This window comes from Trematomus bernacchii, unplaced genomic scaffold (assembly GCF_902827165.1).
Source record: "Trematomus bernacchii unplaced genomic scaffold, fTreBer1.1, whole genome shotgun sequence".
Lineage (NCBI taxonomy): Eukaryota > Metazoa > Chordata > Actinopteri > Perciformes > Nototheniidae > Trematomus > Trematomus bernacchii.
The window spans coordinates 6,391,008-6,404,911 of record NW_022987705.1 but is presented as its reverse complement, the minus strand read 5'-3'; the positions used below and the strand labels follow the sequence as shown (position 1 = coordinate 6,404,911).

At 40.3% G+C, this 13,904-nt stretch overlaps 1 protein-coding gene across 1 annotated transcript in view; it reads right to left on the bottom strand.

Moving 5' to 3' along the window:
* Nucleotides 1-13,904, bottom strand: part of LOC117490670 (protocadherin-16-like) — an 89,839-nt gene that overhangs the window by 19,003 nt on the left and 56,932 nt on the right. The window contains exons 5-7 of the mRNA XM_034140445.1: nucleotides 3,437-3,625; nucleotides 1,628-1,859; nucleotides 1,270-1,506 (exon numbers count right to left, since the gene is read on the bottom strand). Of these exons, the coding sequence (XP_033996336.1) occupies nucleotides 1,270-1,506; nucleotides 1,628-1,859; nucleotides 3,437-3,625 (658 nt within the window). The remainder of the gene's footprint in view (nucleotides 1-1,269; nucleotides 1,507-1,627; nucleotides 1,860-3,436; nucleotides 3,626-13,904) is intronic.

Genomic DNA, 13,904 nt, shown 5'->3' with positions numbered 1-13,904 from the left:
GAACTGTAATCATAGATAAGTGAACAAGCATGTCATAATGTTAAAAAAACTCTAGCAGAAGAATATTCTTTTTGACAAACTGAAAGCAGCAAATACTACTATTTCATTACTAGAAGGGAGGACAGCATTTCAAAAATAATGTATAGGGCTGTTGATATGCACTGTCTTTAGCTTAATGAAAACATACACGGCACATTTAAAATTCATATGACAGATCCATATCCGCTTTAAGAAGACATGGAAGTGGTGTGTTTATTATTTTTCCAAGTCTTCACAAAGTGCTGGATTCACTCCGAGTGGGTGAGAGGATAGAATCATGGAAAGCTTTGTACATTTACACAGACAGAGACAAGTGTTTCTCTGTCTGCTGCAGCACGGAGAACACTTCATTATGACTCCCACTCACAATTACACCCCCATCCAAATTCATTTCTCCATCAATAATACTGAGAGAAAATAAAAGTCTGGCCGGAGTAAAAAATAATCCTCAGTAAAGCCCACACTCTGTGATGGATGTGATTTGTTAATGGAGTGTATGCTCTTGTTGCTTGCGTATTTGCACAACTGCTGGACTGAGAGGTTAGACATCATGCACTCTGCAGCCCATTAGAGCATTTTTGTCCTGGTATTCATCAGGAAGATGGAACCAGGAACAGAAAAGCACATACAATAACTTCCCTATGGCATTCGGGGTAAATTGATAAAAACAAGCCTGGTATACAGACATAGGTAACACTTTATATTAAGGTACACATATTCACTATCAACTAGTTGTTAATTAACATGCATATTAGCAGTATATTGGCTCTTTATTAGTCAGTATTAAACACTTATTAATGCTTTATTCTATATGACCATATTCTACAAGTACTAGGGCATTAGTTAAGAGTTTTTCCTCAATAACCGTCTAATTAGTGCTTATTTAAGTATGCTCAATATGGGCCTAATAAGGCAGCAGTACCACAAGAATAGTAATTCTCCCATAATAACACCAAACAAATATGGTCTATTCTTATGTAACAAGACATGAGACAAGGGTTAATTGTTAATTGTTAATTGTGTCAAAATAACAAAAAATGTGGTATAACTCAGAATTCCCTATTTTAAAGTGAAGTCTTGTTCATAACAAATAAGCTAGTAGTTTGACTCGAATATGTTAATTAACAACTAGTTGATGGTGAATAAGTGTACCTTAATATAAAGTGTTACACAGACATATATTGACATAGAGCGAAGGGGAAAATGATCGTCCAACACAAGCGTCCTCACCTGTCTTTGTTGCAGCTCGGACCACTCCCACCGCTGTCCCCCTGAGAACGTCCTCTGACACGGTGAAGAAATACTGGGCCTGGTCAAACACGGGAGACGCCACGGAGCCTCCCACCACACTCACGTTCACCCTGGCATTTACCGGTGCCGTCAAACCACCGCCGTCCTCAGCTGATATCACCAGGGAGATCACCGTGTTGGCTTTACCGTGGAGCGAGCGTGAAAGAGAAATCACACCTGTAGAAGAAAAGAGAATCAAAGATTGATGGTTGTGGTTTTTAAAAACTCCAAAGGAAGTTTCACAATAGGTCATTCCTGTTTGCTATCATGTGTTGTTGATAGTATCACACACACATACCTGTATCCTTGTTGAGAGTGAAGAAATTAGAGCCTCCTCCAGGTACCGTGCGATAGGTCACCCGGCCATTTTCCCTAGCATCTGGGTCATTTGCTGTCACCTTGACGACAGATGTTCCAGGGGCGCTATGGGTGCTGAGACTGACCGTGTAGAGGACTGGATAGAAAGTGGGCCGGTTGTCATTGATGTCCAACACCGTGACCTGCACACGTGCAACCGAGCTCAACCCACCCTGAAAAATAAATGCTTCAGATTAGATTTAAGATGTTTGCATTAAAATAAGATCCAAGCAGAGCACACAAGGTCAGACTAGACAAAGGGAGGCTAAACAATAAGAATAGCTATTTGGTTAAACAACATTCCTCCCTCCCTCCCTTCCTGGACTATATATCCCTGAAGACAACATTCAATTTGTTTTTATCCCTCGGTGAAAAGCGACAATCCAGGACATTCATGTTTTGAAACTTCCACAATAGATTTATGTCCAAGTGTAAAGATGAAGCAGCTGTATAGGGAAACAGAAATATTAGTCCTCTGTTGAAAATCCCTGAAATATGGAGCCAATTAACCATTGTGTGCATTTGTCAGCGAGGAGAAGAGTTTGCAGTCATTACACTATATCTGCTGGCTTGGTTTTTATGAGAGCATTAAAAAACAGGGATAGTGGAGTCAGAGCGAACAGACAGAGGAACGGGGAATGTGCCGGGCGGGGGGGAAAGATGCATTCTGGGGGTTGGTAAATTATAGACCCGATATTTACCCGAGCCAAATAAAGGGAATTCAAAGAACGAACACTGCCTCCTCTATGACTAATGAAGATACATTTAAAACAATGGTAGTGCATTATATTCTTCATGTAACCTTAACACACACAATTTATTATTCTTAACGAAAGTTTTAATGGCTATGTAAGGGCGCCCAGGGTGATTCATTGATACTTCAAATGTGTCCTTTAGAAAGAGGCTATTGAAAAGACTGTGTAATCGTGGTGAAATGAGGCATCATATTTATCTTAAATTGTATATCGTACATAAGGTTAATTTAAGTTGTGTGTGTAAATGGATCTGTTTGACTTCTTTACCTTTTCCATCCCCACACTCCCTCTCTGTTTGCTCTGATTGCTTTGCCATGCTGTTGTGGTTCCCCTTGATTGTTTTTGAAGACACACAGTTAGAGTCAGGATGCTGTCTTCTTCAAACATGTCCCCAATGTCTCTTTGATCAGATTTATTCGAGAGCTGCGCTACACATCTTTAATTTGCCTTCTGCTTGCAGCTTTGATCAGAAGGAGCATTACACACTGCGTTTGGTCATGGAGCAACACAAAGAAAAGTGCTTTGTCTGTAGTTTATTTTGATGTTATGGTCTTTTCCATAGTTTATGTAATCAAAGTAAATTAGGCTTTGATTGTACAGAAGACTTCAAAAGTCAAATTACTTGTTGGTGGGGTATGCTTATTTGAATTGGGTGATACAATTGATCTATGAAGCTGCCACGTAGTTCAGTTTAGCACAACGACTTGAAACAGGGTCCCCCTTAGCTGGATCTGTAAAAAAAATACACTTACCAGAAACTCTAAAGATCACCAATTACCAATCTATAATTCTTCTGGTTTTAACGGGTGTTTTGTTCCTTTACTTGACTTTTTTTTCTCACCTCCAGTCGTTGTGCTAAACTAAGCTTATCTGCCCTGTTGGTGAGTTATAACAATATAATTTCCCAAATGACAAACTATTCCTTAAAAGGTTTTTAGAGATTACGTCTACTTGTTACTATTCCTTATAGTTTCAAAAGGTAAGAATGGTCTTACTCCATCCGTTGCAGTGACGGTCAGGTCAAACTTTTCCAGTCCCTCATCACGATCCAGAGCTGTGCTGGTGCAAATCTGGCCAGTCTCCTTGTTGATGGTAAAGTGGGTTGGTGTTGCACTTCCAGAGCCAGAACCCAGGACGTAAGATATCGCGCCAAAGGAACCACGGTCCTCATCTGTGGCCGACACCTGAGGGAAAAGACACGCAAGGTTAAGACATGGACGGTCTACCGGTGCCAAACTGCCCGTGAGACATAAAGATTTCAAAACGCGTCGCATCAACACACACAGCAGGTTCTGAAATCTGCATGAAAGAACCCTACATGCGTCATCATTATTATATACGAGCTAAGGGCCTTTCTGTTATCACAATAATGTCCAATAATGCAGCCACCTCACAGGCTCCCATACATCTGCAGTTGTCAAAATATCACACACCATAGCACTACTTGTTATGATTTCCAGAGTACTATAAAAACCAAGCATCTGTGAGAGTGATTCACCTTTATAAATCACTGATGTGATGTATGTGAAAAACGGACAGTTGGTGTGGTTACCATGGATACAGATAAAGGGAACTGACAGCGAGGAAGAGAGTTTAGTTCAGGGGTCAAAAGAGGCCCTAAAAAAGGCATTTAAATAAGATACAGACTGCCACTTAAATGTACACCTCAAACATACATTCTTTCTCCGTTCTTTCTCCTACAAAAGGGCTTTAACATGTTAACACCAGACATGTAACAGACACAGGTCTTGACATAACCTTTGACTTTTTTGTCTCATTTACTTAAAATCCTTCTTTCTACTGCACACACTTGTATGCTCCAATAAAACATCGAAAAATCCCATAATACAAGAAAGGTTTCCTTGCAAAACACAAAAAGGAAATGCCCTCTGTGCTCCATGGGGTCCTGCCTCTGACTGAAGTTTTACACAGGTCCATAACATTGTTTGGTGGCGTTTATGGCGCTTGTTAAAGAAGCATTCTCCCTCTGATCTAGAAGTCTTGAAGGCGAGCCAAGATCCAGGAGGCCTCATGACATCACTTCCTCTCTGTTATTGACATCTATAATACAGCAACAGTAAGATATGTTTAGTGATGTCCCAGAAACCTTTAGTTTCCATCATTTTAAGGGGCAAAGACAGGTTAGTTATCTGAAGGAAAAGGATAATATACTTGGTCTAAAAAATGATGAAAATTATATACTGTAAGAATAGAAAAATAGAATATTGAAAGATTATTACAATTACAAAGAAAGACAAAAATAAAGACAACAAAGTATCTTGTATCTTATGAATAAACGTTATATTTCATGAATTAGTGAGTATAAGAAAACTAGTCTTAAAGGTGGGGTAGGTAAGTTTGAGAAACCGGCTCGAGATACACTTTTTGTTATATTCCATGGAATGCTCTTAACATCCCGATAACAATGAATATCTTAAGTACTTTGACAAAAAATCCATACAAAAATGTCATCTGTGGAAGCCGTAGTACTGTAAAAAGCACGACCAATCATTTTAGCCGGCCCGGCTAAAATAACTGGATGGCCTACCTGCCTGTCAGCCTTCCATCTGTGCACAAACTTATCTCGTGCCCTCATTGGTCATGTGCGCGTTCGTGTGTGTTGGAGGAGGGGCTCTTTAAGGAAGTGGCAGATTTTTTCCGGCTGTGTATTTTCAAATTCTAGCGCACTCGAGCTGGTTTAATGTGAGGAGAATAAGTTGAGAAAAATATTTGTTTTCTTATATATCGATATTCTCAACCACCATTTTGTTTTCTATTCCAATACTGGCCCAAATATAGTGTTGTTATATATTTAAACAGTTTAAAGTTCATATAAGTCTACTTGTCGTTCAATAGTGTTTTCCAACCGAATCTAATTTACAAAAAGGGCTAAATTGGAAAAAGACAGACGTAAAGAAGTCAGATCTCTTTTGCCTGTGCTTTTTGTTATATGATTTTATCAAACGTCTGTATCCTATGTGTGAACTTGCCCTGGGCCTGAACCCCACCGAACACAGGACCACCGCAGCAGACATCCGGCAATGACCTTTCTTCCCCCCCCCCCCCAACACATGTCTTCACCATTACACCTACCTACTACTGGCTATAGACAGATGGCAGAAACACAACCACCTTGACTCATGCTGTTGATCCTATAGGATATTAAAAGACGGGAATATTAGAAAAGCTCCTCCAGAGTTTTAGGTCATAGTGTTACCGCGGCTAGACGTGTTTTGTTTCCGAGGGGTCATACTGTACCTCTGCCTTTGGTCAGTGTTTACAGCTGGGGATTTTAGATCATTGCTGGGACTTCCTTCAGAGTACAGTGTTGAGACTAATACAATCTTTTGGGATCTATGCACATGTCTGGGTGTTCGTCATATCTTTCTGACGGTCTGTGATGGATTAGCCACCTGTGGTGATGAGAACTGGACAATCGTGTACATGCTCACACACACATACACATGCTTGCATACTGTGTGATGACCCCATCTTTTCACTTAATCTAATTAAAGAGCCTTTAAGCCCCATGACCGCCCACCTGGTCGTAGAGTGACTTCATCGACACCTCTATCTTTACCCCACAAAGTCTGTTGTAGATCACAAACAAAGACGAAGTTATTGGTGTTCTAGCTTGGAGCAAAGGAGACATGACTGTAATTTATAGGTTTATATGAAAATAAATGGGTTGGGTACATGAATTTTCTTGGATGTAGTTTTTATATAGATGCTTGGACTGGTGAACCCATATATGCTGCGAACAAGAAGGAGAGCACGACATTGATTCTCCACACACTCTAAAATGTTGAAAGCCACAGCAGTATGGTATGGATTCTTCATGCTGGAAAAAATATGGAAGACAAATAAAGGTTGCACATTTTCATGGAAACCTTGGGAGCTATAAAATAAAAATATATAAGGATTTGGGGTTTTTCTGCTCCAACATACAACTAGAGGTTTCATACTTTGTGACTGTTGAAGCAGAACACAAAAAGAACAACGAACGCAGAGGGACAGAAAAAGACACGGAGAAATCCCCCAAAGCTGGAATACATGACTGTTTTTGTCACAGCACAACATTTTGAAAATGTATAGCAGGAGAAAGTCCTGTCAGCCCTCTTTGTAAGAAGTCAGTCATCGGTACATTTCCTTCCTGTCAATCCATCTGACATGACATGCCGATCCATTACTAAAAAACTCCTTTCCCAAGGTTTAGTATCCTGCATTTACAGCACTTATCTCAAATAAAAAAGTAGCCGAGTGTTGAGCCAATAAGATTATCTAGTAAACACACACTGCAACATGTCTTCTTAAATCAAGCGATCTGGTGAGCCAGACGACGGTGTTTGCCAAGGAGGAACTACTCCCACGCCAGAGCCTGCTCTCAGAGGCATGAGCAGCCAGCCAGTCTCCACTCTGTACACCTATTCCTCATCGTACTCTCCAGAGGTTTCCTGCTGTGATAAACACACAACTTCATCGCAATACATACAGACAGCCGCTCATGCCTTTCAACATCTAAATCTCCCCTGCCCTTAAGTATCCATGCTTACTTGTCTGCTTGATATTTGTGGGATCTTCTGCATTTACACAGATTTTTGGATGCGAACGTCAATGGCAGGGTGGTCTAGTCGTTAAAAAGGCCCGGTTTAAACTGCAAGGTCAAAAGTTTGGTCCCAGCATGCCACTGAACCTCTAAAGTTATTTCTGGCTGTGTTTTATTTTGGATGATGCAGGATTTACTTATATGTAGTCAAGAAAAAAATAACATTCACATCCTATGGTGGTCATTATTATATTAAAGGGTCATGATGGTGGTTTTGCAAGTTGACTTTCATACATTATTGGCCTTAACTGAAACTGATGGTTGCCTGGAAGGTGGTGAATGCCTGGAGTGTGGTTTCACTTTGGAAAATGGTCTACAGTAATGCTAAGTATACACAATTTGAAGTTAATGGGCTTAGACGTGCAATACTGCGAATGTGGTTCTTTTCTGTGGAGGCTCTGATATCACACCTGATGTTAAAAAATGTTATAAATATCCTATGACAGGAACATGGCTTAAACATGTCTCTTAACAATAGCTGACCTACGACAAAATTATAATTTAAAGTTTAAAATCACTTCTAACATGCATTATATGACGCACCAGATGTGGAGTTCACTTTGAGGTATTGGCCTTTCAAAACATTTATCAATGGAAAAATCATGGAAACTCAAACCATTTCAAGAAAATACTTCTGTTAAGCATCTGCCAACCATCTGAACTTGTAATACATGAAACATAAATTCAACCAGCGTGCTTTCAGTTTAAGATTTTTCAGCTGTACTTTGATTTACCTATCGTGTAGTTCATTGAGCGACCACTCTGTTAAAAGCCACACTCTAGCTCTGCACAAGTCATCCGCTATGTGAAAAACAGTCAGGAAGAGCGTGCCGAGTATCGGATTCTGCCAGGACTCCTGACTGAAGGCTTTTGTCCTAAGAGAGCCATTCATCTCCAGCTGGGACCCGAGATAGAGGAGCAATCACTCACTGGAGCATTAGCAAAGATCCCTTCCTCATCATTCATTTGCCCCAGTCGGCTTTACAAGCATTCTTTCTTTCCCTTTCTTTGTCTCTCTACCGTTCCACTTAGCCTTCGTATAGTCTCCGCTCCACAGTCACAATCATTCTCTTTCTGCAGAAACACGGACAGGCTTCTATACGAGAGAACACTCAAATCTGAGATACACATCTCAACCTCTTAACGCTCATACACATCCCCCAAAGTCAGTGTCAGTCACTCGAAGTATTTCATCCTGAAGAGAAGTGGTTTTCTGTCTGAGATGTGGTGCGGATTAGCAGGTAGCGTCTAATGCCATATTTCCTTATACAACAGTTGGCATGATATATTACAAAAAGGTTATTATTTTCCAACTAATGTCCAGGAATCTTAAGGAACAATGCTACTTGTTTAGGTCTGGGAAAAACTACAATTAAAATAAAACAACTACATACGTTGCATTACTTACATACAGTTATGTTACAAATAAGTCAACATTGTCGTTGCTGCTACTTGTGGCTTGTATGCTGCTCATGCTCTTTCTGCATATCATGTATTTCTGTTTGCCATGTATATAAATGTTATGTTCATAAATGTTGTATGTGACGGGACTATGGATGGAAACTAGCTCAAAGCTAAAATCCGGCTCAATTACATTTGGAAACATTATTTTGTTTAAAATGTTCATTAATGTGCACTGTCCCGGTTCAAATAAAGAATTAAATGAAAATGATTTCTAGTTTTAGAAGAGACAAGAAAAGCAGCCTCTATGGGTAAAAGTCAGTTGTTTTCGGACAAAAATATACCCCTGGTTTCCTCTAAAATCCGCCTGAAACCAGTCGGCATCCGACCCAAACCTTCTAAACTGTAACGTCCACATCTTATCAAACGTCAGTGAATGACAGACTGAATTGTTCCAGGTTTTATTTGGCTTTTACTTCTATACTGGATTATGTTTTTCCTCCTTCACATCCATGACTTTATCCATTTTGCTGTGTTGCACCTCCTCTCTCCCTTCCTCTCCTCTATTCCCAGCTTCTCCAGATGTGGGCGCTGGTCCAGGTGGATCCCTGCTGTTCTCCGCAGTTTGTCTCTGTAAAACATCAGTTAATGTCGGAGGGAGTCTGCGCGCGGCTCCTTGGACGCAGCTGTGGCTCTGGACTTTTATAGCTTCTCATGATAGAGAGGGGGAGAGTGAGAGGGCTTCTATAGGCTTTAATAGTAAAACCTGTAAAACACAGACAGTCGTCCCAATCTAAACTACTCTTCCACTGACTGGTGCCAGGCCCGCATGTTTATGAAGCAATCATCATCTAAGAGGTCCAATAGGCCAAGACGAAGCCTTTTATTAATACAAATGTTTTTCCATGAAGCAGAATTAAAGGATAATTCAATTTTATTGCAGCTTGTGTCTTACTTATTAGTATTGGCAATCATTTCTATCGTTTATGCAGCTATGGGCCCTCCTACTATAATATACTCTGGCTTCAGATATTTCCCATTTAAATAATAATGTTTTAAGTTGTTTGTCATTTGTCTTAATTTTATGTTTCAAGTTTGGTTCCTAGCTGTTCGTTTACCATGACTGCTCACTTTTCCTACCTATCTGAATTCATATTAGGGGATGTCACTGCATTACCAGATCTTGGAAGTTAAAGGTAGGGTAGGTAAGTTTGAGAAACCGGCTCGAGATACACTTTTTGTTATATTCCATGGAATGCTCTTAACATCCCGATAGCAATGAATATCTTAAGTGCTTTGACAAAAAATCCATAAAAAAATGTCATCTGTGGAAGCCGTAATACTGTAAAAAGTACGACCAATCATTTTAGCCGGCCCTGTTAAAATAACTTACCTACCCTACCTTTAACTTGATGATCCCAATATTTTTTATTACTGATGAGAAATGGCAGAAACCATGAAAATTAGTCCCGAATTTGTTTTTCTAATAAACTTGAATAATCCTTTAAAGCAGCAGCAATGACCATACAAGAGCATGATAGACTGGAATGCATCATTGTTAGATAATTGCACACAAGCTGAAGTTATTAACAACAAACTGTAATAGGAGTCTGAGTTTGAAGGCAATAATGTGTGTGAGAGACATAAAGCAAACTTCTTACTCTTTTTGCTGACACATTCCTTTGCTCTCCAGTGAGCTGCATTCCTTATATTAGACATTCTTAAGTCTTCAAATCAATTTCTGCCTTTCTGTGGCCAATGAGTTGAGACTCTACGGGTACAATTAAGATATATGGTAGGGAAGAAAAGAAGGGAGGGGAAGGTCGGAGAGAGGGGGAAATAGTTTGGCAAAGGAACAAAAGGCAAGGCTAATGATAACATAAGACCTTGAAATGGGAACGAGGAGGACCGGGGCTTCATCTCCCTTCTCATTCAATCTCCATTCCTCCCTTGACCTCCCCTTTCTCTTCTAGCTTCTCCCCTCTTCTCTGTCCTCTCCCTCGCTCGTTCTTTCACCACCCTATTACGGCAAGTGCTTGTTGTCTTTCATGTGGAGTTCACGGCTGGAAATGATTAGGAACATCAAACCACCGAAGGGTAGAGAAGGGGAGGGAGGCGAAAAAGACAGGGCAAGAGAGAATGATTTCTATATTTGGAAGAAGGAATGCTAATAATATTAATGAACATAACAAAGCATGATGACCGCTAAAAAGTCTCTCTCTTCAAATACTTTCTCTTTCTGTCTCCATACATTTCTCGCGTACACACCGACAGAGCAGGACATATTTGATGTTCAACACTCAAAGTAGTAAACAGTCAACTATACCATTACAGCTTCAGGCAATGGAGTCAAACACGCAGACATGTGGTGTGTGTTAGGACGTTGTTTTCATGTTAAAGGACACAGGAGCTGTTGTTCAGAAATATACAAACAAGTCGAGTCATCTCACATTCATGTTTGAAGATTGTTTCTCATCCCTGTATCTAGAATGGTTCTAGTATTATTTTCGACTTATAAGATTTACCACACAGGCAAAACCTACTGGATAAACATGTGTAACTGGAAAAGGGAATTATCAGAGGTGCAAACCATTTTTATCTAGACAATCCCAAGCCCTGCTTACCCATTGATTTGACCAAGGTTGTCTTTATAACATCTATAGATCAACAACAAGCAGTCATTTCTTTTGTGAAAACAGGTAGATGAATAAAAAGAGAGCGAGTCGATGGTGAATGGAGGTTTAAAGTGATGTCTGAGGGAGATAAAAAGCTAGTTACAGGGCTGGACAGAGGGCTAGAGGGAACACAATGAGGGATGACATCACCAAACTGGACTCTGGAGGAGTGATAAGAGACGCAGGGGGGATTTAGATGGTAGCGATCATATCTTGTGCAAAGCCCTGCAATGTGGCAACCCTTAACCTGAGTGTAACACTGTGTGTGTGCTGTCCACTATGTGTGTGTGTCCGGGCACCCACCCTTTATAGATTGTTTTCAAAGTAAATCCCCTGGGCCCTGAGTGACAGCTGGCCTTATCAGCGCAGAAATCAACCCTATTTTTTTACTTACTGTTAATATTTATAGCCGTTTAAACCCTGTCGCTGTCTGTGTCCATGGCCTCAGCGAGACTCACTCTGGTTGGTGCAGCAGCTGCCAGCATCAGACGTGCATATGTGTGAAATACCATACATTTTATTGTCGCTATCCGCTAACAGAGAAGCTAATGAGGAGCTTGAGGTCAGATGTCGAAGTCGATGGGTAAATGTGCCTGCTGCCCACCCATGGAGAGAAATCAAAGAAATTGTAACTGCATATTCATGGTTGTGGTCATTAAATGGTCTGCACGCGATAGAGGCAATACAGCTCGCAATTATTAAGACTCTTGTTTTCATAAAGCATAATTAGGTAAGTCAACATTGCACCGTTGTAACTGAACATGCATCAGCAATCAAATTCAGACATCTGTGTGCTTAATGAGGCTCAACCATGTTCAATGTTTGACGATCAGCACAACCGTTCTGTTTTATGTATTCAGAAATATCAAAATGCTGCAAAAGTGAAGCAAAAGCACAAACGTTTTCTCTCCGCCATCAACTTTGATTTACAAAGTGAGGTCTGTGATATAAAGTGAGCGATGATTACCACTTATTGTCTTCCAGTTGCAATTTAGCTCCAGAGGTGAAGAGAAAACAGTAATTAAGGAGTGAGAGAAAGCACACAGGCTGACTCGCCTTGGACCTCAGACAGCTGTGTGACACTGTCTGAGCTATTGGGCGTTTCGGATGAATGAGAGCAGTGATGATTGACAGCCCACCGTTGCCTCTGGGACACCGCTCGGGGTAATTTTGAATCCTCTAACTAGCTAAAATAGCAGTATGTGTTTAGGAGGATGCATCTGTGTTTCTGCTGCAGCATTTCTTCCAGAATGGGAGCAGCTATGTTTTATATATAAATGTCGGGCATTTCAGTGGTTTAACTTTAGCCAATAAAAACATGACAAAGAGACTGAGAGTGTGGAATCTGTTCCTCTACTGGGACACCACAGGATTTTATTTACGCTTTGACAAGTGTGTGGGACTCTCAGACCACTTAAGAATATATCATTGGGAGCAGGCACTTGGAATTTGGGGCTGAGCGTCCCGTTGATGATTATTGTTACCAATTTGTGTTTCTTCAAAAGATGTCAAGGGAAAAGGATAAAAGACTAGAAGATGGTTTGTTCTAAAGCACATGATCCATCTGTCGGCCATTATTCAGTTTGTGGGCTTTGTAAATTGGAAAATGTGTGTGTGTGTGTGTGTGTGTGTGCGTGTGCGTGTGTGTGCGTGTGTGTGTGTGTGTTTCGTGGGCAGTCACAGTGAGCAGTTATGGGTATTGATTAGTCCATCTGTTAGAGCAAAAAACTCAAATCAATAGGTGTGATTTTAACAATCTATCATGAACACAGCTGCTGAAGCCAATGTCATAAATCATGTCACAAGTACGTTTCTGTCATCGGCAAATATTATAAAAATAAAAAACAAAATCTTACAAAATCTTTGAACTAGTAGCATAGCAGGGGTTTTATGTTATCTTTCATGTTTACATTTAGTTGGTGAGCATTTTCTGATGAAGCTGATATTTTACAGTCTCAAATAAACACGATTACCCACTTTGCAATAATAGCTGGAGATGATTAAACAAAGTGTTTTAATCTGTGGCCAACAGCAAAACTCCTTCCTGCTCAACAACCAGGTGAAAGTTGATTAGCAAATAGAGATACCCATAAGACCTTCTAAACATGCTGCACAAAGGTTCATGCTTATCCCTGTTGATTGCACGGCTGCGCTCCACTAAAACAAAATCATGTCTCTAAGCCTTTGCAACCCTCCGCCCATTTAGGCATGCTTCCTGGATGTGGGCCCTGAGGCCATGGGACAGTTTCATCATAGTCCCGTCAGTCCCCATGTCAACAGTGATCTGTAACACTAGGACAATGGGTGTAAGTTAATTAACACCAGAAGCCAGCCAAATAATGCAGAGTTACGAGTATACAGTAGCTACATTTTTCTAAAAGCCAACCATTATGCATTTCCATCTGTATACTAATTTGGGCTGGGGAACAACACAAAGTGAGGTTTAGCTTACATATTTGAAAATTGTTTTCCTATGTTAAAACATTTTTTTTCTTGAATGTGCTATTTTGAAAATGTAATTTGCTAGTATAACCTCAAGAAACTTGGGGATTTTTGGATCTATCAATTGACTGTAGCTACTAGGCATTTTTCTTCTGAGGTTCAGACTTGTTTGAGCAGAGAACCTAAACACAACTCACTAAAAAGCCACAAATGTCTCTCTACCTCTCCCCACTCTCCACCAAAAACTCAAAACATGGCAGAAAAAAATGGCTAAGCTCATACAAACACAGAGGTAAACTCCCAAAATAATTTGTCACCACCGCAACGACTCCTTGTACT